The sequence below is a fragment of the Humulus lupulus genome, chromosome 5 (genome assembly GCF_963169125.1).
Source record: "Humulus lupulus chromosome 5, drHumLupu1.1, whole genome shotgun sequence".
Taxonomy (NCBI): domain Eukaryota; kingdom Viridiplantae; phylum Streptophyta; class Magnoliopsida; order Rosales; family Cannabaceae; genus Humulus; species Humulus lupulus.
In genome coordinates, this window is record NC_084797.1 from 166,799,001 (window position 1) to 166,825,751 (window position 26,751).

Consider the following 26,751-nt stretch of genomic DNA (forward strand, 5'->3'; position numbering starts at 1 on the left):
TTAAAGTAAACTTGGGGGGGAAATGTTTAGCCAAAAAATATTTTCTTGCTGACGAGGCACGATCGGGGTGCACATGGATAGCACATGACTATTTAGTGATGACAGTCTGGACGACCAACGACCAGAATAAAAGTTGTTCGATAGATTCAAGAAAGATGCTGAATAGCACGACCAGGTCTGATCGCAGTAAAGAAGCCAGAGTTCAAATACAGTTATAAGTAGGATATTTCTAAGATATTTGACTCTCTTTATATGTAACTATTATGATTTTTATTATTATTCAAATAGGCTTGTAACAAAGTTTAAAGACAGCCCATATGTACATCCTTGAGCCTATAAATAGGACTCATTAGATTCAAAAAAGGGGGAGGGCAATAATTTGTATTCAGAGAGAACTAGTGTTTTTTATACACAACTTTTGTATCCCCGTTTAGAGCTTGCGAAACTCAGTGAACCCTAGTTGGTTGGTCACAGGTTTTAGAGTTTACATCAATAAAACACTAAGTGGACGTAGGTTATTACCAATCTTTGGGGCCAAACCACTATAAAATCCTTGTGTCATTTAGTTCTTGCATTCAGCTTATACATTTGTATCGTTTTTAGTGACTCCGTGTCGTTGGCTAAATCGTCAGTCAACACATGAGTTTTTGGAACCGTTCAAAATTGAAATGGAAAAATGGCTTTCGCTGTCTACCTCACTGGTCGCGGCCAGGAACATTTGTGGTTGCAGCCACAATCATTTTCAACACACAATTTTGTGCAATTTTTCCAAACGGTTCTATACTCTTCCCACGTGATTTTGTAACCTCCAAACAGACTATGGGGGTTAAAATCATGTCTCCAACAACCATATCACTTATGGCTTTGACAAAATCAAATCAAAATATGTAACATCAAATCTACACATTACTGGATAATATTTGGGAGTTACAAATTTGTAGCTGTTTTTGTAACCTCAAATATGTTACAATTTTGGATATTCACACTATCCAAAAATGTAACTCTCATATATATTGTAACGCCCTGGATAGCCAAGACCGTTACACTGTGTGTTTATAAAGTGCCAGACTTGCTAATCAAGTCATTAAAGTAAAAGCGTGTTACTGAAATAGTAGAGGAACTAGGGTTAAAAGTGTTTTGGTCTCAAAAGCACGTTTACATTACTAAACATTGTTTACGTACATGGGATCCCAAAGTTGACAGTTTAAAAGCCATTTACAAAAGTTACAACGTTTAGATACATCAACTGGCCATACTAAGGCAAAAGCGAGCTGTTAGGTAATCTCTGTCCTGACACACTCCTCGACCATGGTGATCGAACGGCTGGCTATGTACATTTCACCTCGGAGCTCTCCACCTCAGGCCTGGTCCAGCTTGCCCTTGCCCTTACCTGCACCACGAAGCACCCGTGAGCCAAGGCCCAGCAAGAAAACACAGAAACAACAGAGCATGAACAACTAGCAACAAATCAATTTCACATATAGCATCTCATTAACTCAAGTGTATCATCAATCAAGTATTTCATATACTAAGCATCTCAGCTCAAATACATAATGCACAGACGATAACCAGGGCTAGCGCTCACAGGCAGCTCCCTCTGTTATCCTATCATTTCCGGCACACAATGGCCAATTCGCGCTCCGTGCGCTAAACTCATGAACGGTACTCTTAGACCGCTTATACGTGTCCCTTGGCATAATACCAACGATGACACAATACAACTTTCGGGAGCACTTAGTCCCATTCACAACCATACATTCGGGTGCATTTTTCTTACCTTTCAATTCAATAGCTTTAATCCCTCGACACCTTGAGCACGATCCCACTCGAGCCCTAGCGCTCACCTAAACACAATCATGGCCAAAGTCAACATCAACCCTCGAGTTCAAAACCTAGCCCCGGGGCCAATCCCGAGCCCCCGGGATGTCCTAGTTCCACCAAACAAGGTGGTGGAACCAAACCCCAAACCTTAGGTCAAAAACCCTTGCAAATTACCCTAAAATCCCCTTCAGAAGGCAGGGTAGCGCTACAGCGCTCTTGGGAGGGCGCTATAGCGCTACAGACAGAAACCAAAACCCTTCCAGCAAAATGGCCTAGCGCTACAGCGCCCAAAGGCTAGCGCTGTAGCGCTAGTCACAGACAGCCCAACACCCAAAATTTCCCTTATGCGATTTTCTCGAGCCAACCTCAACCAAACCTCTTCCAACTCTTACCCAAACTTAAAAACAACCTCATGACCACACTCCACTCATCCCAAACACCCTAACCATCTAAAATCCAAGCACATGCAATCACAAACTCAAAATTCACCATAGCCACCTCCAAACTCCAAAACCCAACATAAACCAGCTGAACATCAGAACTAAAGCTTAGAATTCATACCTTTGATAGAATTTCGCCCACAAGCTATCCCTAGGCTCCCTTGGCTTGCTACTCCTCAGCCCTAAGCCTGAATTCCCCAAAGTTCCATTCAATTCAATTCAAGCACCACAACTTAAAAACCAGAAACAGAAATGGATGAACTCTAGAACCTTACCTCAAGTGTTGGTGAAACCCTGCTAAACCTCTGTCAATTCCTTAGTCTTAGGTCAAGATCCTTGATGTTTAGTTATCCCAGCTCTCCTCTAAGCTTTACTCCAGGAATTCTCAAGAAACAGATGAAGGAAAGTGTAAACCGACTTTAGAGAAACTCTCTCTGTTTTCCCTCTTCCTTTTTCCTTCTTTTTCAGACTTCCTTGATATTCTATAAATTCCACTAACTTAAAACCTCAGTAATACCCATCCTTAAGAGTCAAATGACCTTTATGCCCTCCCAATTAACTCTAATTCTTTAGTCCACTTAAGGGCATTTTAGTCATTTTGCCTAATTCCCGCTACTTCTTCGAATGTCTCTATTATTTCCCGCTTAGTTCCCGATACCTAATTAATCACCAATAGCATTCCTCAATGTTACAATAATCTCCAGCTCATCCACTAAATTCCCATTTATACCCCTGAGCTCACCCCGAGCCGGGTATAAATCCCCGCTATGACTTTTCCACTACTTTGCTCACTAGGATCGTCTCGAGTCACTGATCGCGAATATATATATATATCCACATAATAATGTGGCCTCAACAATTATCACATATATCAAAGCATTTATGCCCATCATGGCCAAAATTACGATTATGCCCTTCTAACCTAATCTGGGCCTATATGCACACTAACACACATAGTCACGCATCTCAAATACTCAAGTAATCATATAACATGCTTTAAATCATAATCATGCATCTAAATTATTAAAACCACACATAATCTCCATTAGGCCCTCCAGGCATACTAATCAAGGTCCTTAAGCCTTATTAGCGAATTTGGGTCGTTACATATATTGTGTTACAATATATGACACACTTTGTCACATTTATTTAATCTAAACATTATATTCTAAATAATATAACATTATGTACTTAAGTGCTACAAACGTAATATTTTGGGTACTTTCGCTGCTAATATCCCTAAAATTATTTAATTCTATCTAATCCAATCCTATTCTCCATATATGACCTCAGTGTATAAAGTTATGAGAAAGTGACTAAACTTCATACGAAGCTAGTGTACAATATCTTTATTTATAAGGACTAACTAACAAAACTAAATGTCATATCTTTCAAATAATCGTGAGTTTGCCATACAAGGTTAAGTCTGGCTTAGGAAATATACTTGGTGTGGATGAATGCCAATTAATCTTCAATGGGAATGTATTTGACAATGAGATTTTTGGCGCATGACCATATCTATGATATTGACTGCCAAGTGAGCAGTGTTAATGTTATCACCATTGAAGAATTCTTAAGGTAAGATCAGAAATTCATAAAGATTGAGGAAGCTAGGGAAAGGCTTTAATCAAATAAGAATTCCAATAAAAGTGGAGCAAGGTTTGAGCAACTCCACTAATAGTAACAACAATACTCTAACCACCGATAATAAGAACAACAATATTGGTGGTAAAAATAGGAATAAACAGAAGCATGATTGTTAGGTTGATTTTAGAGTAGAGCTGTAAATACGGGTCGGGCTTTTTAGCATAGCTCGAAACCGGTACGAGCCTGGGAGGCATGAGCACGACATGACACAGAAAAATATGGGCTTGGGCCAGGCACGACACGAATTGCAAATTGGGATGATACGACACGACATGGGCCTGAGTACATCACAACAAGGCCAAAGGCACGACATAAAATCACAAATAGACTAGCCCGAAAATACGATACGATAAAAAAGTTCGATATTTTGACATTAATAATGATAATAAATTTTTATTTGTCAATTATATATAAATTAAATTGATAATTGAAGTCTATTATTTTTCTCAATGTTTATAATTTCAAAATTAAAATTATTATATTAATTTGTTTTAAGATTTGTGAGTTAAAAATTTGAGCATTTATTAAAAGTGGGCCCAAATTTGGGCCCGAATAAGGAAAGTGAGTCGGCCCAATTTAGGCCCTACACGACACGAAGCACGGTACGACATGGGTTGTGTTGCACTTACTCTTTCAAATATGGGTCGGCCCAGCACGACACGAATTTAAATACGGGTCTGGCCCGAATTATTTGAAGGCACGAAAATATAGGTCGGGTCGGCCCACATTTACAACTCTATTTTAGAGAGTAATTTAATATGCTATTTGAGTGTTTTCACGGTAGTTTGTGAAGATTTACACTTGTTTTCTTTATATTTCAGGTGTTAATGGTCAAATATATGATGTTGAGCGAAAAAAGAATCAACATGTTAAATAAAAAGATAATTAAGATTTTTGCCCCTCGAACTATGACCTATACATTATTGTGCTTCCTGATTTTTTTAAGCCATTAAAAATTCTCCCCTAACTATTCGCAATGATGTAAAGTGGGATTTTTGTTAAGTTTTATCTCATGTGGCTAACGGAAGGCTAACATGGCTATTTACTAGCTGATGTGTCGCTAATGTGTCAATGCCACATCAGCGTCTGATAACTCTAGGAATTATAGTTATTTTTATGCTTTTAATCCTATATTTTTATCAAGAAAAGAGTGTTTTGTAGTGTTTTTATTTTGGTTTGTAAAATATTAATTATAATGATTTAATATTAAATATTAGTTTAATGCTTGAAAAATATATCCTAAATTGTGAAATTTTGTCTTGGCAGTTGGTTGGTAGAATTTTTAGCATTTTTAGAAGGATTTGAAGCTTGAAATAAATCAGGAATTTGGGATGTTGCAGCATTATACTCTGCCAGCCAACTCTCTCAAAAGCCCACATGGGAACTATAACATTTTGTCTTGGACCTTTAATTTGCTTGGTCTATTTTTCTTTAAAAAAAAAAGTAAAAATAAAGAAAGGAAAAAAGGAGGAACATGTGGTTAAGCAAGGGATGACCTAGCCGCATCATTAATTCAGCCACCATATTTGGAAAACTCGCGTTGATATAGAGATAGAGAGAAGCAGTTCCTGCCTGGTACCTGAGGAAAATCCATTTTTGGAGATGCTTTTAATGTGAGAAGAAGAGAAGGTCAACGAAAAAAAGGCTAGAAGACAAAGACTAATTGGAAACACTCGTTTGGCTTGCCTCTCTCTCTCTCTTACTCTTAGCTCTTTATTATTTTTCTTGTCATTTTCTGAATATGGATTGCTATTATTTGTGTATTTTTTAGTTTATAAATATGTGCTAAACTCTAATTACTATGATAATTTGAACCATAATATGTGACTTATGATATTTTGATTTTGATGTTAATGGACTTTATTTATTCATTCAAATATTTCTCATAATTAATACTTGTTAATGATTGATCACCTATAGTAAGTAGCTGAGTTAATATTCAAAACTGAAAAAATTGGATTTAATTGACACACAATTTGAATGGTGCATGCTTGAATTCGTTAATTTCAATATTGTAGTAATATAGACATATATTATTACCATGCATAGTCTTATGGAATTGATGCTTGAATTGAATCTTTGAAATTGAATTAGCATAAACGTATGTGGTTTAATTAAAATATTAGAATCATAGTTCCTTGACGAAAGCCTATGAAAATTAATTAGAATTCTTGACTACTAGACCACCAATTGTTGCAGCATCAATCTAGCATCACTTTCACAATTGCATATTAGGGGTTAATTATTCTAGCAGTCATATTACCATTAGTTACCTCTTGATACAATTTTCCCAAGTTGTTTCTTTTATTTTTCTACATTGAATTAGTACTTAATTACTTAGTTCTTAGACCACAATCTTTTTAATTAATTTTCGTACTTTTAAATCATTTTGTTAGAACTTAGTTTCATAATCAAAAACTAAAAAAACAGTCCTTGTGGAGACGATATCTGGTACTTGCTACTGTATTACTTGTTGTTGACAATGTACACTTGCACTTAGCTTTATTTTACGCAACAACGCCACATGTGTAATTCAAATTTTAAAAAATATATTTTTTCTTATTATAAATTAATAAATGAAAAATGACAAAACAAAAATAAAACCTTGACAATATATTTCAATTTGAAATCCCTTGCCACATAATTAAATATTTTTAAAAAAATCCATTTTCTTTTTAAACTTAAAAAATACATTAAAAATAAAAATAAAAAAAACCATAATTATTTTCTTCCTCTTCTCCCGATTTTCTTCTCCTTCTTTTTCTCTTCCCGGTCTTCTCTCTTCTTCTTCTTCTTCTTCCGATCTACTATCTTCTTCTTCGCAGGTGACGAGGGCTTCAGGGTGACGAGGTTGAGGGATTTGGGTACGAAAGCACTTGGGTCCTACTAGGTGACGAAGATGAGAAGATGACTTGGAAAAGACAATTTTCAAGAGGTAGCAGGAAGAGGGACGGGAAGATGGCTTTGACGAAGATGGTGATCTATGTTGTTAAAAGATTTGGGTTTTGGTTTTTCAAATATGGATTTTTGTTCTTTAAATCTGAGTTTTCTTTATGGGTTTTTGGATTTAGTTTTTGTATTTGTATTTTGATTTTATTTTGGTGATATTTGTAGATTTTTTTACCATTGTATGTCTAAATTTGAGAGATTTGAATGAAAATCAATATATTTGAGTTTATTGTGTTCAACATTTTGAATGGATATGGTTTTATTAATTCATTGGAAGAAAATGATGAATATGTTTTTTTGAATTGGTTGAATGTTTTTATGTGTTTTTCATTATTTTTTTTTCAAATTTAGGTTTTTAAATTAATGAAAATGTGATTTAAGTTTTAATAATAGTAATAGCACGATTGAATGATTTTTTTTTTTTAAATTGTTTTGTTTTGTTTTAATTTTGATAAATCAAAATTTTGGTTTATATTAATTTTTGTATATAAAATTTTGATTTAATATTAATTTTAGTTTATTTTTTGGGATTTTAATTTTTTAGGTTTATTTTAATAATCTAAATGATAATGTTTAAATCATATATAATTAGGATTTATAAGAATTTTTTTCAAGTTTTTAATTTTTTTTATTTTAAGTTAACAAGAAATTGTTTTTTTTTAAATTACACGTATGGCATTGATGCAACAATGACACATTAATGACTAAAGAGCCACGTCAGAATTATGTTAGTCACATGAGATGAAACTTAACAAAAGTCTCACTTTATAAGATTGTGAATAGTTCAGAGGGAATTTTTAACGGCCTAAAAAAATCAGGGGGCATAATAATGTATAGGTCATAGTTTGGGGGTAAAAATATTCTTTCAAATATGGACTGGCTCGACACGACAAGAATTTGAATACGAGGCTCGGCCCAACTCGGCCCGAATTATTCGAAGGCACAAAAATATGGGTCGTGCGGGCTGAGTCGACCCACATTTACAACTATGTTTTAGAGAGTAATTTAAAATATTATTTGAGTGTTTTCACTTTAGTTTGTACAGATTTACGCTTGTTTTCTTTATATTTCAGGTTTTAATGGTCAAATATATGATGTTGAGCGAAAAAAGAATCAACATGTTAAATAAAATGAATATGGCGGATTTAGTGTTGAATGTGAAGTTTTAAGACATTATGGGTAGAAAATTATACGTTGAAGATGCTTAGCACATGCCATTTATGCTCAGTAACACAAGTCTAAAACTTCAAGCCAAGTTTCGACCATGATTTCTTCACTTTCTAGAAAAACGCCTAGAAGTAGAAGTTGTAGATATTTCTCTTAGCTTTCCATAGCTATTTAAATCGTCTAATTCCATATTGGGAAAGTTATCATCAAAATATCATCGCCAAGCACTGTAGAGCCCAAGCGCAGGCAAGTCGCTGAGCGTTGCGGCACTACTTAAGGAGGGTCGCAACGCTGACGTACAGACAAAACTTTCCCCTTTTCAAATTTTAGATATTTTGAAGGGCTATTTGTGGGAGGGTTATGAATAATACATGTGGAAACCTTAGAGACAGTTCTTGGGAGGCAAGAATTAGAGAAAAACACATTGGAAGCAATTGGATAGCATATTTAGAGTTTTTATTTTCTTATTATGCTCTATTATTTCTTTTTAATGGCTATTTTTAGTTTTATAATGAAATAAATTCCTTTTCTAGGGTTTTTAATGTAGTCAATTGAATCTATATTATTAGTTATGATAATTTTATGATTTCTTTTTCATCTCTATATTGAATTGTTTAATTTATGCTTAGTGCTTGTGAATGCTTAATCACCATTTACATGATTTATGATTTTGATTCAAGATCTGAAAAGTGAGAATTGAATATGTTACAATTAAACAATCATAAATACATATTGGATGAGAATACATGTATGATTTGTGTAACTTTTAAGTTATAGTTCTTAATATTTTTTACATGTTAGAATAATCAAATAGATGTAGAAAAATTCACTTGTAAATAGAGATCTTATAAGTTGATAAAGAATATGATTAAAAAAGTGAACTTGCTATCATTATAGAAAGAAGGGTCATGAAATTTGATTAATCATAATAATAGAGTGGGTAGTGGGTGAAATTAAATACCCTTGGTTTTTATTCAATTGAATTATTTATTTGTTTCTTGATTTGCGTTTTTATTTCTTTAGTTTATTTTATTATTTCAATAATCCCTTTTAATTGATTTTCAAATAGAATTGAATAGAGAAAAGTTGGTAATTAATAAACAATCATCGTGGGAACGATACTTTATTTATCATTTTATTACTTGTGTTACGAATACGTGCACTTGCGTAGTACATAATTTCTACAATAAGTTTTTGACGCTGATGACAGGGAATGTTCTTTTTTATTATTAATATCAATAAAATTAGTTTGATTCTAATTTGAATTTTCTTTCCTTTTATTTAATTTCACTCATGTTTTTGCTTTGTGTTTGACTTGCGAGATACATAAAAAATCGCACCATCAAGAACAGGGATGAAAATTTCCCCCATAGGGACATGACCCCGCGGAACGGGGATTCCATATTGACTTATAAGCTTGGAGTCTAAAGAGTGGTCAAAAAAGAAAATATTTAAGAATTATTTAGTAACAATAATTCTTAAATATTCAATGTCTCAATGAGGAGACATTACAAAAATTGGATAAGCAATTTTGAATCTTTACACCGATGGTGAATAATATTGAAGAGAATTTTATTCATTTGGTTAAAAATTGTGATATATTTAAATTAATCTTAATGAGATAATTTTAAACTAATACATGAGAAATCAAAGTGTTTAAATAAGTCAATGAGAGTTGATTTTCTTTTATTCAAGTGTTTAAAAGATTGACATCTTCAAATTTGATTTTGATGAGAAAATAAATGGATGTCAAAGTCAAATTTTCAAAAAGAATTGCAGACTCTTAGAAAGTATACAAAAGTTGTTTAAGTGATTTTAAGATTATTTAGACAGCTGAAAGTGAATTTTTTTTTTTAATGTTATAGATAATTATATTTCCTCAATGGAAAATAGTAAGACTCTTATAATTGTAAGCAAAATAATACAAAGACGAGATGATTAATTAAATAAGATTACAACTCAATAACAAAAAATGCAAGTAAATATAGAAATAAGTAGATGATGATAATAATAGAAAATACAACTCTAAACAAAATATACAAATAATAATAGAATTAGTAGAAGAAAAATGTAGAGAAGATTACAACTCAAAAGACAAAAGATACAAGCAAATATATATATATAAAATAAAAAGAAAATGATAAAAAGCAATAGAAGAAAAGAAGGAAGAGAGAGGGGGACAATCTTCTTTGTAGGGGTCATATCATCAACACCCTGTCTGATAGGCTCTATGACCTCTATACCGAGACCAAGTCGGCAATGGAGATTCGGGATACACTTTGGACAAAATTCAAGGCGGAAGAAGAAGGTACCAAAAAGTTTTGATTTCTCAATACTTTGATTTCAAATTTTTTTGTGATAAACCTATTCTTCCTCAAATTCATGAGCTTCAAATAATTGTTAACAAATTGAAAGTTTTGAAGATTGAACTTCTCGAGACCTTTCAAGCTGGTGCAATAGTGACATAATTACCATCATCTTAAAGGAGCTATAGGAAAAGAATCCTTCATAAAAATGAGGATTATTCTTTGTAAGAAATCCAAAAACGAGAAGGAACCAATATGTAGAGATAAACTTGTGGAGGGGTCTAATGGAGAGACTTCCAAAGCAAATGCGGTGTCACAACCAAAACATCCTAAAAATAAAGGGAAAGGCAAGAAGGGTAACAAGACATCTTTGGGTCCAAAGACCAACCCAAAAAAGTTTAAGGGCGAGAAATGTCCTTGCTTTGTGCGTGGGAAAAATTGTCACTATGCTAGAGAGTGTAGGCATAGAAAAGACCAACAAGGACCTAAGGTGAATGCAACTAAAGAGGAGAATATAGTTGTTGCCCTTAATGAGGTGAATGCGGTCTAAGACAAGGTGAAAATATGGTGGCATAACACATGTGTCACCGTCCATGTCACCTATGACAAGTCATTGTTCAAGACAATTGAAGAGTCAAAGGGCAACCATGAGATTCAAATGGGCAATGAAGGCAAATCCAAGATACTTGACAAACGTACCATTGAAGTCTTTTTCACCTTCGGCAAGAAGGTCACATTAGTGAATGTGCTTTATATTCCCGGAATGAGTTGAAATTTAGTAAATGGAGATTTGCTTGGCAAGCCCGATATTAAAGCTGTTTTTGAGTCCAGTAAACTTATTCTTACCAAATCCAATGTATTTTTTGGAAAATAATACTCTTGTGAGGATGTGGTTAAGTTGTGCACCAATGAGTTCCCTTAGTGCTTAGAGAATATGAAAAATAAATTTTTAGACAAAAGTCTTGAACTTTATTTATGTTAGTGATCTCCACTACTCTACACTTAAGGATGTGCGAGTGTAAGAGTGTTATTTTTTATTTCCTTTTTTCCAGTCCCTATATTTACTTGTATTTTTTTTAAAATGTATTATTTTGTTTTGAGCGGTATCTTTTCCTTCTACATATTATCCTCTCTTCTTATTTCCTTGTACCTTTTGCTTACTTTTGTTTAATTCATCACCTTGTTCCTTGTATTATTTTGTCTAGAGTTCATTTTGTTTCCATTGAAATATATATATTTCTCTAACATTCTATTCTTAATTTAGATGAGAGAAGAAATAGATACACAAAAAAATTAATAGCAATAACGTGTTTATATGGTATCATTATTCCCTATATTGTCAATAAATAATGGACATTTTTTTCTTTGCTGAACTCCTTTTCTGCATATCATTAATATGAGTAGTATTTTATAGAGGTGTCAAATGCGTCAAGTCAACTCGATACTTTCAAGATAATTAGAGCAACCGGACTGCATAACAACAAAATGCTGCCAATTTCACAACAAATAGCCACCCACCTAGATTGCATACTTAACATCATTTAGGAATATAGCTACATTGTCCCACCGTTATTGACGACAATTTTTTTTCTTTTTGAATTTTATATTAATATTCTATAAATTAATATATATATTTGTGATATAGATTTATTAATAAAATAATAAAAAATATACATTTTAGTATAACTTTTAATTCGTTTTGGTTTGAGATTGAATTAGTCGATTTGTATTACATAGGAGTTTGCTCTCTAACAACCATTCCGCAAATAGCAAAGGTATAATGCTCTGCATTTTTAATCAATATCAGTTAGAGACTGCTTCAATCATTGAAGATGGTGAGAAAATAATCAATAAATAAATAAAAATCCTGAAAAAATTTCTTTTAATTTCCCCTCAAAGTTTATCATTAAGTGCTATTGTTATGGGTTGTGCCTTCAGAAGAGCCCCAACCATGGGTGACAACGACGAGATTTGGGCAACTCAACAGCCCAATGTTGGCTCCACGTGAGCTATCTTAGGCAACCCAGCAACTAGCTCATGCAAACCCGTAAGGAAATTTGGACCAGAGCAACAAAGATTATGGGCAGGAAAGAGAATACTATGGAGAGAATTCTACGTCAATTTTAACTGTTTTTGGAAGATAACTTGTTTGCAGTCTGAGTTTCAATGAATGCTCTAGCTTTCCTTTACAATTACCGATTTCTGGGTCTAGGTCATGGATAAGCTAGCTGTGGTGATTGGTTCAGCCTCTTAAGTGACAGCTGATGTGGCAACTCTTTTAGTCAAGAGGTTCGAATTTCTGGTAATTCAAATGGTGTTTTGGAACCATGATAAGTTGCCTATATATATTGTATTCTTCACTCTCATTTGGGACATAACATTCAGTAGAGAAAGTTTAGAGTTTTTGTTCTGTTTTGGAGAGCATTGTTTTTTAGAGTGTTTTGTATGTGGAGCAAGTCTCCCTTTGCGTAAATTTTTTGTACTCGATGCTCAAGAAGAAATAAAGCATAACCATTCATTGATTGGGGCTGTTCTACCTTGGATGTAGGCTCTTAGTTGAGCTGAACCAAGTAAAGTTTTTGGTATTGCTTTTGGCTTAAAGTTTTATCATTTTGATTCTATGTTTCTGCATTACTCTTTCTTGTTTTGCTGTTCTTGGAGGGTGTAGGATTTACACCACAAGTGGTATCAATAGCCAGGTTAGTAGAAGTCCAAGATTAGTGACTTTGGTATTCAAGAACTCGGTTTGAAGATCAAGAAAGTTGCAAGAATGTCATTTGCAAAGTTTGAGGTGGACAACTTCACAGGGCAGAATGACTTTGGGTTATGGAGAATCAAAATGAAAGGCATTGCAGAAGCCATTGACAGTAAGACACTTGTGGAGCTTGGTGATGACAAGAAAAAGCAACAGGAAGTTCAGACTAAAGCTCATAGTGCGATTCTTCTCAGCCTCGAAGATGAAGTTTTGAGGGAAGTATCTAATGAAGAAATATCTATCGAGTTATGGAATAAATTGGCTGCAATTTATTTGAAGAAGTCTCTAGCAAGCAAGTTGTACCTAAAGAAGAAATTATACATTCTTTGTATGGATGATGCCAAAGACTTGAGGAAGCATCTTGATGACTTCAATTGGATCATTCTTGATCTGAACAACATTGAATTTACATTAGAAGAAGAAGATCAAGGTATAATTTTTCTTAGTTCTCTCCCTAAATCTTATGAACACTATGTAGATACTATATTGTATAGAAAAGACACACTAACCTGGTAGAGGTCAAAGCTGCACTCAATTCCAAAGAAATTCAAAAGAGATCAGATGACAGAAATGAATCTACTGGAGAAGGACTCATAGCAAGAGGCAGGAGTGATAAACGTAACTTCAAGAATTATAAAAACCACGGTGAGTATCGAGGACACAATTACCATGGTGGATACAGATCAAGATCCAAGTCACGGTCAGGCAAGAAATGCAATTTCTTCACAAAGAAGGGCATTACAAAAGTGAATGTTATTCCTTGAAAAACAAGCTGAACCGTGAGAAAGGGAAAGACAAAGGTGAAGATGGTGTTGCATTTGATGGATATGATTCAGCTGATGTGTTGGTGGTCTCAAATGAAATTTCTGGTGAAGCTTGGATACTTGACTCAGGATGCTCTTTTCATGTGTCCCAACAAAGATTTGTTATGTAATCTTGAAGAAATTACCGGTGGATCTGTACTGTTGGGGAACAAAAAAGTTTGCAAGGCTCAAGGTATTGGATAAGTTATAATCAAAATGCATAATGGTGGTCAAAGGACCATACTGAATGTTAGATACATCCCTGAATTAAGAAAGAATTTGTTCTCTCGCAAAGAATGGGTGTACAATTAAAATTGATGGAAACTCTTTAAAAGTTTCAAGGGGTTCTTTGGTAGTGATGAAGGGTGAGTTTAGAAATGGTCTTTATTTTCTTATTGGCAAATCAGTAACACGAGTAGCATCAATTGTTACTCATAACAATTCGGACATGACTCAACTATGGCATCAAAGGCTCGGACACATCAATGAAAGAGGCATATCAAAACTTGTAAAACAAAGGGTTCTCAGTGGCAAGCTCAGTGGTAAATTAGAATTCTGTGAAGAGTGCATCTATGGCAAGAGCTGCAGGGTGAAATTCGGTATTGGTATACACACTACAACTGAACCTCTAGCTTACTTACATTCAGATTTATGGAGTCCAGCAAAAGTTTCATCTCTAGGTGGAGCTAATTATTCAAGAGCATAGTGGATGATTACTTAAGGAAAGTGTGGGTAATATTACTGAAAACTAAAGACCAAGCACTAGAAAGTTTCATCAATTGGAAGAGGCTCACAAAAAATCACATTGGAAAGAAAGTAAAGAAATTGAGGACAAATAATGAACTCGAGTTTTGCTCCAAAGAATTTGACAATTTCTACATTCAAGAAGGCATTGCAAGATACTTGACAGTGAGGAAAACACCCCAACAAAATGGTCTTGTAGAAAGGATGAATAGAACTTTGCTAGAGAGAGTGAGATGCATGTTAAAGGGAGCTGGAATAGAAAGAAAATTCTGGGGTGAAGCTGTTACTACAACATGCTACTTAGTTAATAGATGTCCCTCAGTAGCTTTGGATTTTAAAACACCCCAAGAAGTTTGGACAGGCAAGAAGCCATCCTATGAACACTTGAAAGTGTTTGGCTGCATAGCTTATGCCCATATTCGACAAAATAAGTTGGAACCAAGGGCAATTAAATGCATGTTTATCGGGTATCCGAATGGAGTTAAAGGATACAAGTTGTGGTGTCTTGAAGCTGGTTTTAAAAGGTGTATTGTACGTAGAGATGTTACTTTCAGAGATGAAGAAATGCCTGTGAAAGGGAATAAAGAATCCAACTCCAGTTTAGATCAGACTAAAGTACAAATTGACGTGGAAAGTGTTGATAGAAATCAACTTGATCCAACAAGTGTGAGACAAGAAGAAGCTATTCAGAGTGAAGAAACTAGCACCACAGATTTGAGAAGCTACCAATTGGCTAGAGACAGAGAAAGAAGAGAAATAAAGGCCCCTGAGAGACTCGGGTATGCAAATTTTATTGCCTATGCTTTACCAGTGGCTGAATAAGAAATTAGCGGAGACCCTAAAACATACCAAGAGGCAATTAACAGCAAGGAAAGTCATTTTTGGACTCAAGCAATAGAAGAAGAAATGCTATCCCTGAAAAAGAATCGCACTTGGGTTCTTGTAGAAAAACCAGAAAAGAAAAGCTAGAAGGATACAAATGGATTTACAAACTGAAACAAGGTATCCCAGGAGTTGAAAATAAGAGATACAAGGCCAGACTTGTGGTCAAAGGGTTCTCAAAGAATGAAGAGGTTGACTACACTGAAATTTTCTCACCAATTGTGAAACAAACCTCAATCCGAGTGATGATGGCTAACGCTGCAAAGGAGAACCTTGAGGTGGACCAAATGGATGTAAGAACAGCGTTTCTACATGGTACTCTAGCGGAAGAAATTTTTATGAGGCAACCAGAAGGATTCGATAATGGCAATCCTAATCAAGTGTGTCTCTTTATGGCTCAAACAAGCACCAAGACCATGGAATATCAAGTTTGACAACTACATTACTAAGGTAGATTTTATCAAGAGTAAATATGATCCATGTGTTTACTTTAATAAGAATATATACCTTTTGTTATATGTTGATGATATCCTTATTATTGGAAAATGCAAAAGAGAAATAGCTAGACTAAAGTTGCAGCCGAGTAGTGAGTTTGACATGAAGGATCTTGGGATAGCTAAGAGAATACTCGGCATAGATATAGATCGAAAAGAACCATGGGTTATCAAGTTGTCATAGAAAAATTACCTTGAAAAGGTATTGGAAAAATTCAGCGTAGTCACAACACCCTTAGCTCCTCATTTCAAATTGTCTCAATCTCAATCTCCACAAACTGAGACAGAAATAAGATACATGGAAATGGTTCCCTATACTAATGTTGTGTGCAGCCTAATGTATGCTATGGTTTGTACCCAACCAGATATAGCACATGCACTAAGTGTGGTTGGTAGATTCATGACTAACCCTGGAGAAGCTCATTGGACAGCTTTAAAATAGATTTTGAGATACTTAAAAGGCACAACAAATCTGGGATTAGTGTATGGCAGGAAATCTGAACAAATTACAGAAGTAATTGGCTATGTTGATAGTGTTTATACTGCTAATGTTGATACAAGAAGATCACTGACATGTTTTGTCTTCATGGTTCTTGGTGGAAGTGTAAGTTGGAAATCAAATCTTCAAAAGGATGTGGCATTGTCCACCACAGAAGCTGAATATATGGCAGCAACAGAAGCTTTTAAAGAGGCAATCTGGCTCAAAGGTTTGACTCAAGAACTTGGCTTAAACTCAAGTGATATTACTCTCTATTGTGATAATCAAAGTGCTCTACATTTGATTAAGAACCCTGTGCTACATGAGAGGTCTAAACATATAGACATTAAATATCAATTCATTAGAGATATTGTGACTCAAAAGGAAGTTCAAGCCAAGAAAATCAGCGCTGAAAACAACCCTGCTGATATGCTGACTGAGTGTCACCTTGCAAAAAATAGGCGTTATCTAAACTTGCTTAATGTTGATAAGATTGAACAATGATAGACTTTTCTTAGCAGAGAATCAATCTATCAGTAGTTAGGCCAAGTGATGAATAACCTCCAGAAAATTTTTATTGAATGATGAAAATGGTACACAGAAATAGTTAGCATTCGAGAGGCTAGTCTCTCCTAGTACAACCAGTTCGAGAGGGTTGTTCTCTCCTTAGTAACTCAAGTTTCATTCTCTCTTTCTACATGCCTTACAAAATGAAAAACACCCAAGAAGAAATAAAGCACAACCAGCCATTGATTGGAGCTGTTCTACCTTGGATGTAGGCTCTTAGCTGAGCTGAACCAAGTAAAGATTTTCGTATTGTTTTTGGCTTAAAGTTTTATCATTTTGATTCTATGTTTCTGCGTTACTCTTTCTTGTTTTGCTGTTCTTGAAGGGTGTAGGATTTACACCACACTAGGGTTGGTGAAGAAGATTACAAGAGGGAGATTAAGGGAGGGAGGAGTGAAAAGACCTCTTTTCTTCAAACTTTTTATCTTGTATTTACAATTTTAAAATAATATTTCCTCCAAAAACATTTTAAAAAAACTTTAATTCAAAGCTCATATTTGAAATTATTTTAACTAAATTTGAATTTATGTGATGATTTTTAACTATTTCACAAAACACAAAGTTTAAATAAAAAAATTAAAATAGAAGGTTCAACATGTTACATGTCGACCACATCATCATTTATGCCTTTTTTGCACCAATGATCATACTTATTAAACAGTAAAAGAATATACTTTTGCTGTAAAAAAAATTAATAAATAAATAAATATATAAGTGCAGTTTTTAATAAATACTTAAAAACTTTCACCACAAATATCACCATTTTTTTGTTTACCTAGAAAATAAAATCTTTGTTGTCCCTTCAGTTTAACTACATAAATACAGGATAATAGCCTATCTCCCAGGGGAAGAAAATGAATCAAGGACTAACTAAAAGAAATGCCAATAACACAATTTTTTTTTAAAAAAAAAACATGCTTATTTATTTCTCTGAATGATTTAAACTTATTGAAAAGTTTCACTGCTTCTGTAATATAATTTTGAATACCAAAAAACGTCTAGCACATGAAAAAACTAGACTAAAAAGGATAAAGCCGCCGAGAAAAAGAACACATGAGCAGGTACGAATGAATTTGGTGCCACTAACCTGCTTTTAGCTTGTAGAATGATTTGAGTAGACATCTAAGCTCACTGCAATAAATTTAATGGGACTATGAACTTCAAGGAATCTTAAAATCATATGGAAATAGTCGGCTGCCTCACTGATACTTGGTCTCAATCCACTGTAGTCCGCGGCTGTTTATCGTCACATGTTTGTTGTGTGTTGTTTGCACCCCTTTGGTCCATAATGCTGAGAACCGCGCCTTACAATCTTCTTGCACAAGTAACAATACTTGGCTTGGCAAGCCCAGCAAAACAGATGATTATTGTTGCCAACCTAATAACAAATCAGAAACAGGACAAACAAAAATCTGTCAGATTGACACAACATCTTGGAAAGTGAATGGTGATGATGATGATATCGCCTAAAAGGGTAAGAATGTAACATTATGATCATCTGGAATTTAGAAGGAAAACAACGTGTATACCCCTGTTTGGAATAAATCATACATAGCAGATGCATGCCTCTAGGAACTTTCCACAGTCAGCAGAATGGTACTAAAGATATTGTTTTCGAAATTTGCTTCTCCATTGGAGAACTCTTTTTTTCTGTGCATTTTATATTATGTTTTGTCTTTTTATGTTTTTTTTTTCTTTTCTAAACAACAACTATAATATATTTTTCCCCTTCCCCTAACCTGAAAATACACCCTCATCCTTTGTCAACAAAGATACTCTAATACTAATATTATGCAATACACATTAATTTGATTGTGAAAACAAAAATCATGCACTTAAATTTACTTGAAAAAAAATACAAGTTACTAGACCTACTTTTCAGTTTACAATAAAACCTCCCCAGAAAAAACTTTTAAACTTTCTGGCTTTCTGTTACCTTAATACGCTTCACGTGTGCTAGGCAAGGGAAAAGACAAGGGTAGTTTGGTCAATGTCATTGCTGTATTGGGGTGGGCATTTTGGTATTATAAGAGTCTAGGCTGAGGGAAAAAGGTATGCATGAATTGGAGTAATTTCTTGCATCACAAGAGAGCACACTCTCTCGAACACCTGCTGTTATTTTCCTTCAGCTATTTCAATAATAACTTTCCTTCATCTGCTAGTTCTTCTCTGTTTCTATTCTATTTTTGCTGTATTACCGTGAGGATATATCAAGCAGGGTATATCACTTTCTAGAGAGAAGTTTAAACAAAGGAACAACATATAATCTTGATTTCTTAAAATAGATGTGCAGTTGAGCATAAAATTACTTGACCAAATAGACCATTATCGGTGATTTTGCAAGTGGAAGAAATTCATTTATGAAACACAAGATTAAAGAAGATTTCCTTATTCCGTTTCAGATTTTAAAGATTTTATGATCTTATGCAGCATTGTAATCCTTTTGTCCGTATATTGTTGCAGATTCTTGGGCTAGTAGAAATTGCAGCAACACCCACAAATCAACTTTTACATGCCTTAAAAATAAGCCAAGCATAATAAATCAAACAAAAAATAATTTCTACAAGTGACAACTAAAGGGAACCCATTAAAATCAAAGATGTATGAGTCATATTCTTTACTCACCTTAATATTAAATTGGCGACAATTAGGGCAAAATTGACCATGACCACCAACATAGAGTTGAACTTGCATCTGGGCCACAACCTGCCGTGGATTTATGCGCTCCTCCCAGTTCTGAATCATTTCTTGAGGGAACAAGTCACATGTTGCATCCCTTTAATTAATAAAAGATTTATTAGTCCTAAATAGAGTAGGCAAATGCAAACTCATTCAGAACTGAGGCAAAGAAAAGATAAATCCACAATTGAGAAAAAGACCTGAAATGATCGTAACCATCAATTGCCTTGTTACACCGATAGCAGAAGTACTGCCCACAGTTGTCACACACCATCTTGTTGCAACCTTCAGTTCGGGAGATTGCCATCTTGCAACTGGGGCATTGCTTGGCATCACGAAGTATTTCCTTGATGCTAAGAAGCTCATTAATCATTTCGCGTTCTCTATGCTTTTGCTCTTCCCTTAATTGAGATGAATTCTGACGCTCCTGCAAGTACAAAGTGTACAAAGTTAACCATGTAATCTACAGGCATTCTAAAAAGATAATTGAAGGTTCCAGTTGACCGGGAAAAGGCTGAAAAGCTGAAAAACATTCAGAAAAAATCCAAATCCATGGGTCAAATCACATCAACTAAACGAATGGATTCGTATTGTACTCTTAAACTTAATCTACTTGGTTGTCATAGAAAGCAAGGCCAGTTTGAAAATTAATTAGGAAAGATGCAGACAAACGATAGGGGAAAAAAATGGTGGATTTCCCAAGCTAGTAATGCAAGCTCAAGTAAAGCCAGCTTATGGAAAACTGTCAAAATAAGTATGCCATTAGGAGGAAATCCCTTGAAAATGACTTTTGGGATCCAATACTGAAGAAGTTAGCTAAAGATTAGATGGTTGGAAGAAGGCCTATGTTTCCAGAAGTGTAAGACTTGCACTAATTCAATCAATACTGTCGTCACTGCCAACTTATTATCCCTTTTTGTTCCGGATTTCAAGTAGGATCACACAGGCAATTGAAAAGAGTTTGAAGGATTTCTTTTGGGATGGTATGATGACTTTGGAAGGGGCCATTAGTAGTTTATAAACATAAACAAAAGAAGTTTGAAGGTTTTGGTATCGGTAACATGTTGAAAATGAACTAGGCTTTGCTGATTAAGTGGCTTTGAAGGTTTCAAGAAGCAAAAATAAAATTACTGAGCTTATATATAAATATATATAGGGAAATTCTAGTATAGAGGCATGCCTTTTCTTCCAACCGGTAGGGGCATTTCTATTTTTAGTGCGTGAAGAAATTATAGTTCAATTTTTTTATATGATGGTGTACACTGTAGTTATAGAAGGCATCCAACTAATTTTCAGGAAATTCCGAATAATTTATTACAGTGCCGAAAAAGATTTCAATAATTTTTTTTTCGCGTGTAGAAAAGAGGCTTAAAATGACCTATATTTGTGTTTTCAGTATATAGATAGATTACAATTCAATTTTTTTTTATATAACGGTATACAATATAGTTATTTACAATCCCTACAAATTTTTGGAAAATTCTAAATAATTTATAATGTTCAAAATAAGATATATGTTGTTTTAAAGCTTGTTTTATACGCGCGTGAAACAAGTTATTTTGAAGCTTATTTTCGGTATCAGAAATTATTCGTAATTTTTTAAAAACGGGTAGAAGACCCTAAATAACTATAATGTACACCACCATATAAAAAAAAATTATAATTTTTCTACATGTCAAAAACAAAGACACCTAGGGGCAAAATACATGCCCCTACTATAGTCGCCCAATATATATATAATAATGATAATTATAAGAATAATAATAAAGAAGCAACATTCATCATGGTACAAGATTATAGAAAATTTCTGGCTGTGATCAAATGCATGGGATGGTTTGGATACAGGTAGTCACTTTTAAAAGTCCTTTAAACACGGATGATAAATTTTTCAAACAATTACATTGATCTATTGTTTTGGGATAATTATTCTAAGAGTGGTTGGGTTTCACAATTTAACCAAAAAAAAAAACATTTAAAAAAACACCTACCAAATGAAGGAAGAAAAGACTAGCATGGGCATTAAATCACCTTTGCACTCGACGTGCAGTGTGTGGTATAAAATGAGCCTTAAGAAGGGAAGAAGAAAGAAAACAGAAATGTAGAAAATGCTTGACTTTAAAATAGCTCCTAAAACACCATATAATAAAATTGCAGCTTAGGCAGAAAGAAGGTTCTTTAGACATTATACCCTTACCAAAACACATTAAAGCAACTACTAATGTCTCGAAAAAACTTTGTTCCAAAAACCAAAGTTCTAGAATGCAAAAAAAGCCCATGGTGATCAGCTATTATCATAAAAGTGTTCTATATGGAATGCAGTTTCCATAAAATACGGGTTAAGTTTTTGGCCTTGACAAAATGATTGTAATGTCTTATATAAGACGTAGATGCTACTACAATGAAAAATTTTCCAGAACTAAACAAAAATATACCTGCAGGATTCGAAGCTTCAATTCTGGGGTCATACATTCAGCACCTACATGGCGACGTTCCCTGCAAAGGGTGCAGAAACTGAAAAAACACTTTGAGCATTGAGCATGTTGTTCTTCATCCTCTATGCATAGTGTTTCACAACGTGGGCAATTGGCAATATCAGACATAGACTCCAATGTTTTCTGTAACGTCAGAGACTCCCAGCGTTCATACTCTTCATCACTGAGCAATCGTTTTAACAAATTAGGTGGGACCATACACCCACACTTTGCATCAGGGCATTGTAGCTTGCTCACAGTACCCTCACTGATGTGTATATCAGAATAAGTCTTCATGCATTTCAAGCAAAAGAAATGGTGGCATGGCAGCTTGATGAACTTAGTGCCTAATAATATAAATATACATACAAAGAGTGAATTAAAAGATAAAATAAACAGTATTTTCAATTGATAAGAATTAAAAGAAAAAATAAACAGTATTTTCAATTGCTAAGTCCATGCATCTGAAGCAGAGTATGCTTTCAATTAGTAATGCTAAATAACTATGTCTCTAATAAAGTTTATTTGCCTAAGGGTGAGGCAGCTAGGAAATTTGAATAATGTTTGGAATATGATAGACCCCAAGTGGGGATCCTCAAATCAATAACAAAGACAATGGGCAGAAACAAAGACAAATTGAAAGTAGAAACAAATGAAAAAGAGGCAAATCTGAGAATGGTTGCTTAATTGAACAAATTGATAAGAACATACTAGAAACCACGAGGTACTCGAGAGACTTCAAATCTCCCTAGAGCAAGGCTCATACAAAATAACAATCAACTTGCTCCCCTCACTCTTCCTATTATCCTATTTGTATTACTCTATTCCAACTCACCCACTACTCCTTCACTACAATGACCCATATGCCCCTCTATTATCTATATGCTATCAATATCTGGGTCTATCAGAATACCAAAAGTACACCATACAAACAATTTTACAAGGCAGTTAAAAAAAATTATAAAAACATGGGATAAAGCAAAGGCTGCAAAGCTAGTCAACATAACTATTAGCCAATACACATCAAGAAAAAATTAACAAGTTTACAAATTTATGTCTTAATCAAATTTATAAATATAAAGACCAAATGACAGATCTTACTACAATGCCTCTTCAGAAAAAGTGATTATTTTTCATGATCATTAAAAGTGACCTAATTTTCACTTAACAGAGAAAAAAAAAATCTCTGATTTCTTTTCTTTGCAAGCTCACATGATCAGTTAATGGCTACATTGGTTTGAGCAGCCTTTTTTTATTTCTGTCGCAAATGATGTTTCAACATTTAAAATCCACTACAATAATCGCCAATGCTTGAGACTTCAGTATTTATACTATAAATAAGTTTCTGAGAGATGGAAAAGTACACTGTACAAAGCAAATGAAGAAATACTTTGCACTAGGGGTTGAATTATAAATTTTTGTGTAACAAAAACAATTTTTTATATAAAAAGTAAAACAGAATAGAGAACTAGAAAGGGTAGCTAAATGATAAGAATTATGTCCATAAAGAAGAAACAAATACACCATTCATAGTGTGTGCTTTCATGCTAACCTACTGGCGAGAAACCGAATGGGTGTTAAGGAAATATCACAATTCCTTACCAACAAAAATATTTTAAAAAACAATAAATTCAAATATAATCTACACCAAGAAATGTTGAAAGGTACCCGCATATTCACTAAAACAAATGCAACAGTCATGAATGTTCTGCTGGAAGTTCTCGTGGAGTCTCTGGTCATTGTAACTTCTAATAAAAGGAACATCTATATCAGGTGAAACACTCCGTGAAACTACACGCCTATCTTTAGTGTGTTTTATGCCATAAGGACCAAGCATAATCTCTGTGTCAAACCCAATATAAGAAAGAGAAGAATAGCTTAACCATTCCACCCATTGGTATAATACCTCCTGTCCAGGTTGTTCATTCCATATGGAATCAAGCTTAGAGCAAAGATTGGCAATCTTTATAGAATCTAACCACTGAACAGACATTGTAAAATAAGGAGGTAGGTGGCTTGGGTATGATTTAGGTAATAGACATGTCAACACAATTGGTGGAAGATATTGAACTTTGAATGTGTATAAGAACTCATCTACATTTTTGCCGGAGGTCTTCAGATCAACAGAAGAATTTAGCTTTGTAGAAACAGTGATTCCATTTGGCACTTCAATGTGTACATGAACCTGTAAAAACATAAAAGTGTTGGACTATACATTTACTTATTTAATCTTTCATGATATGAAGAACAAGATTCTGAAGTTATTAGCTTACTACAAACCTGAAAAGATTTAAGGCCTCTCACATTGTCAAAAATGAAAACATTTTCCCCATAAATGGACTGCAGGACAAGTATCTGCGAAGAAAAGAAAAAAAAATTAAAGAAGAGATAAGCTAAAGAAGTTTTAACAATTATAGCCTCAATCGTTTCTAGTTTCTACTCGTAAATACCATATTTTATTTTATAACTTATTTGTGCTTGCTATATTTTTCATTCCAAATTACTATTTTTGCATTCAACTTCAAGTCCGGCATGTTAAGCATTGATTGCATTTTAATATCACGATCATAATGAACTAGGAGAAAGTAAAAGCCTCACATTTTCAAACTTTTTTTATCAGCTTCTCTACTTAAATGCATTTTCTTTTATCAATGCCACAGCATCTTCAAATTCATTTATTAGTCTCCCTTTACCCATTGACTAAAATTGTTTGGAAAGTGAGCATCGCTGTTCCTCCACAGGAGTAATGACAAGCCAATCAAATCTGACACCTTCATTTGAGAAATATGTCTTTGAAATTCTTAATGAAAGTAATTTAAGAACCAACTTTAGTCTATACTTAAAAACACATGGAAATGCTCTGCTTCACTTTCAGCAATCCTTGTAACATCCACACTCATCCTAAACTCATCAAAACCTTATGATCCTATTAGGATATTTCAGAAAAAAAGTTTGAACGGTCAACACCAAGAAAATAAATATCAACCGTCTAAACTACGGCAACTAATATTGAATTCTCAATCATTTTTTTTTTCTTTTTCATAGTCCTCAATTAAATTACAAATGAAAACACTTTATGTGCAGTTACCTCATCATCCTGGGATTGGCAATTACTCCTCAGCTGCTCTTCTGACAACTCCGGCTCTTCACAACTCAACCTTAACTCTTCAAATATATCCATAACATCCCTCGACTCTTCTTTACTTGACTCAACCTCCGCCTCATTCTTCGACCCTGAACTACTCACACCTCCTTCGCTCTCCTCTTTTTCCACTTTCTCAACCTGCCCAGGATCAACTCTTTCATCGATACTAAACGAACCCATTTCACTATCCAAAGAGCTAATCTCATGATGCGAAGAACCAACCTCAGAGTTCTCTACGAATCGGGGTTTGACTCCACGATAACGCCGATTCCTCGAAACCCACTTGGGATTCCAACCGTGTTTTGAGTTTACCGAATTGGAGATCAGTCCGCCGGTTGCGGTGGCAGGTTCGAGATTCCTTGGGTGAGAAGTCAAGGGAGCTGAAGTTGAAACCAATGGATCAGACGTGAGACTTTGATCAAATTTCGATGATGATTCCTTCGCTCTGTCAGAACGATGACCACCCTTTCTTCCTCCTGGCACGGCCATTCTCAGGATGCTAAAGACGCGTCCGACACTCAAAGACAAAGTTGCGTATCTATCATCTATGGCCAGAACTTTATCGTTTACGAACGTTTTTATAACGCAACAGTAATCGGTGGGAGGAATGGACTTCTGGTCAAATTTGCACAGTAGCCTAGCCTACCTTGAATAGCCTACTTTGAAAATATTTTATTTTTATTGAATGGGTCGTTGCCTTGTTCGCTCATAACGAGACTCGTACTAATTTGGAATTGTCAAATAGCACACTTACTTTCCTCCTGAGATTGTAAAGGGAAATTTGTTATGTGAATAATAAAGTGAAATTTTGTAATATGTTACCATAATTCATTATCTCAAATATATAATAATTTTAATTTTTTAGACAAAAATACTCATAACATTGAAATTGCATCGAAAAAGCATTATTTAAGATAATAATCAAATTTTCATGATTGCATCGAAATATCATCGATGTCCATCGATTTGGCATCGAAACACCATCGGCATCGATGTACTATTGATTTTGCATCGAAATACCATCGATTTTGCATCGATACAACATCGATGTACCATCGATTTTGCATCGAAACACCATCGATTTTGTATCGAAAAAACCTCATTTTGGCAAAAAAAAAAACAACTTTTTATGATTGCATCGAAAGAACATCAAAATACCATCGATTTTGCATCGAAAAATCGATGGTACATTGATGATGTTTCGATGCAATCATGGAAACTTGATTTTTATCCAAAACGATATTTTTTTAATGCAAAATCGATGGTGTTTCGATGCAAAATCGATGGTGTTTCGATGCAAAATCGATGGTGCTTCGATGCAAAATCGATGGTGTTTCGATGCAAAATCGATGGTGCTTCGATGCAAAATCGATGATACATCGATAGTATTTCAATGCAAAATC

General features: G+C 34.4%; 1 protein-coding gene across 4 annotated transcripts; it reads right to left on the reverse strand.

Moving 5' to 3' along the window:
* Positions 1-1,135: 1,135 nt before the first annotated feature.
* On the reverse strand, positions 1,136-25,996 carry LOC133777831 (uncharacterized). Of its 4 annotated transcripts, none has more exons than XR_009868857.1 (8): positions 25,292-25,996; positions 24,484-24,558; positions 23,872-24,388; positions 22,165-22,550; positions 19,933-20,159; positions 19,679-19,829; positions 18,141-18,431; positions 1,136-1,390 (listed from the first exon to the last, which is right to left on the reverse strand). XR_009868857.1 is itself a non-coding variant. In XM_062217580.1 (7 exons), the coding sequence occupies exons 1-7, from the start codon at positions 25,835-25,837 to the stop codon at positions 18,300-18,302; spliced, it is 2,034 nt and encodes a 677-aa protein (XP_062073564.1). In that variant the 5' UTR covers positions 25,838-25,996; the 3' UTR covers positions 17,755-18,299. The 4 variants fall into 4 exon arrangements, 1 of the variants encoding a protein (XP_062073564.1); XR_009868859.1 differs by lacking the exon at positions 1,136-1,390 and adding an exon at positions 5,234-5,487; XR_009868858.1 differs by lacking the exon at positions 1,136-1,390 and adding an exon at positions 9,908-14,047.
* Positions 25,997-26,751: the final 755 nt, after the last annotated feature.

Coding starts and splice junctions, on each gene's coding strand:
- LOC133777831 (XM_062217580.1), bottom strand. CDS start 25,837: ATGGCCGTGCCAGGAGGAAGAAAGGGTGGTCATCGTTCTGACAGAGCG. Junction 24,389..24,483: donor GAGGCCTTAAATCTTTTCAG/GTTTGTAGTAAG, acceptor ATGTTTTTACAG/GTTCATGTACACATTGAAGT. Junction 19,830..19,932: donor GATGGTTACGATCATTTCAG/GTCTTTTTCTCA, acceptor TATTAATTAAAG/GGATGCAACATGTGACTTGT.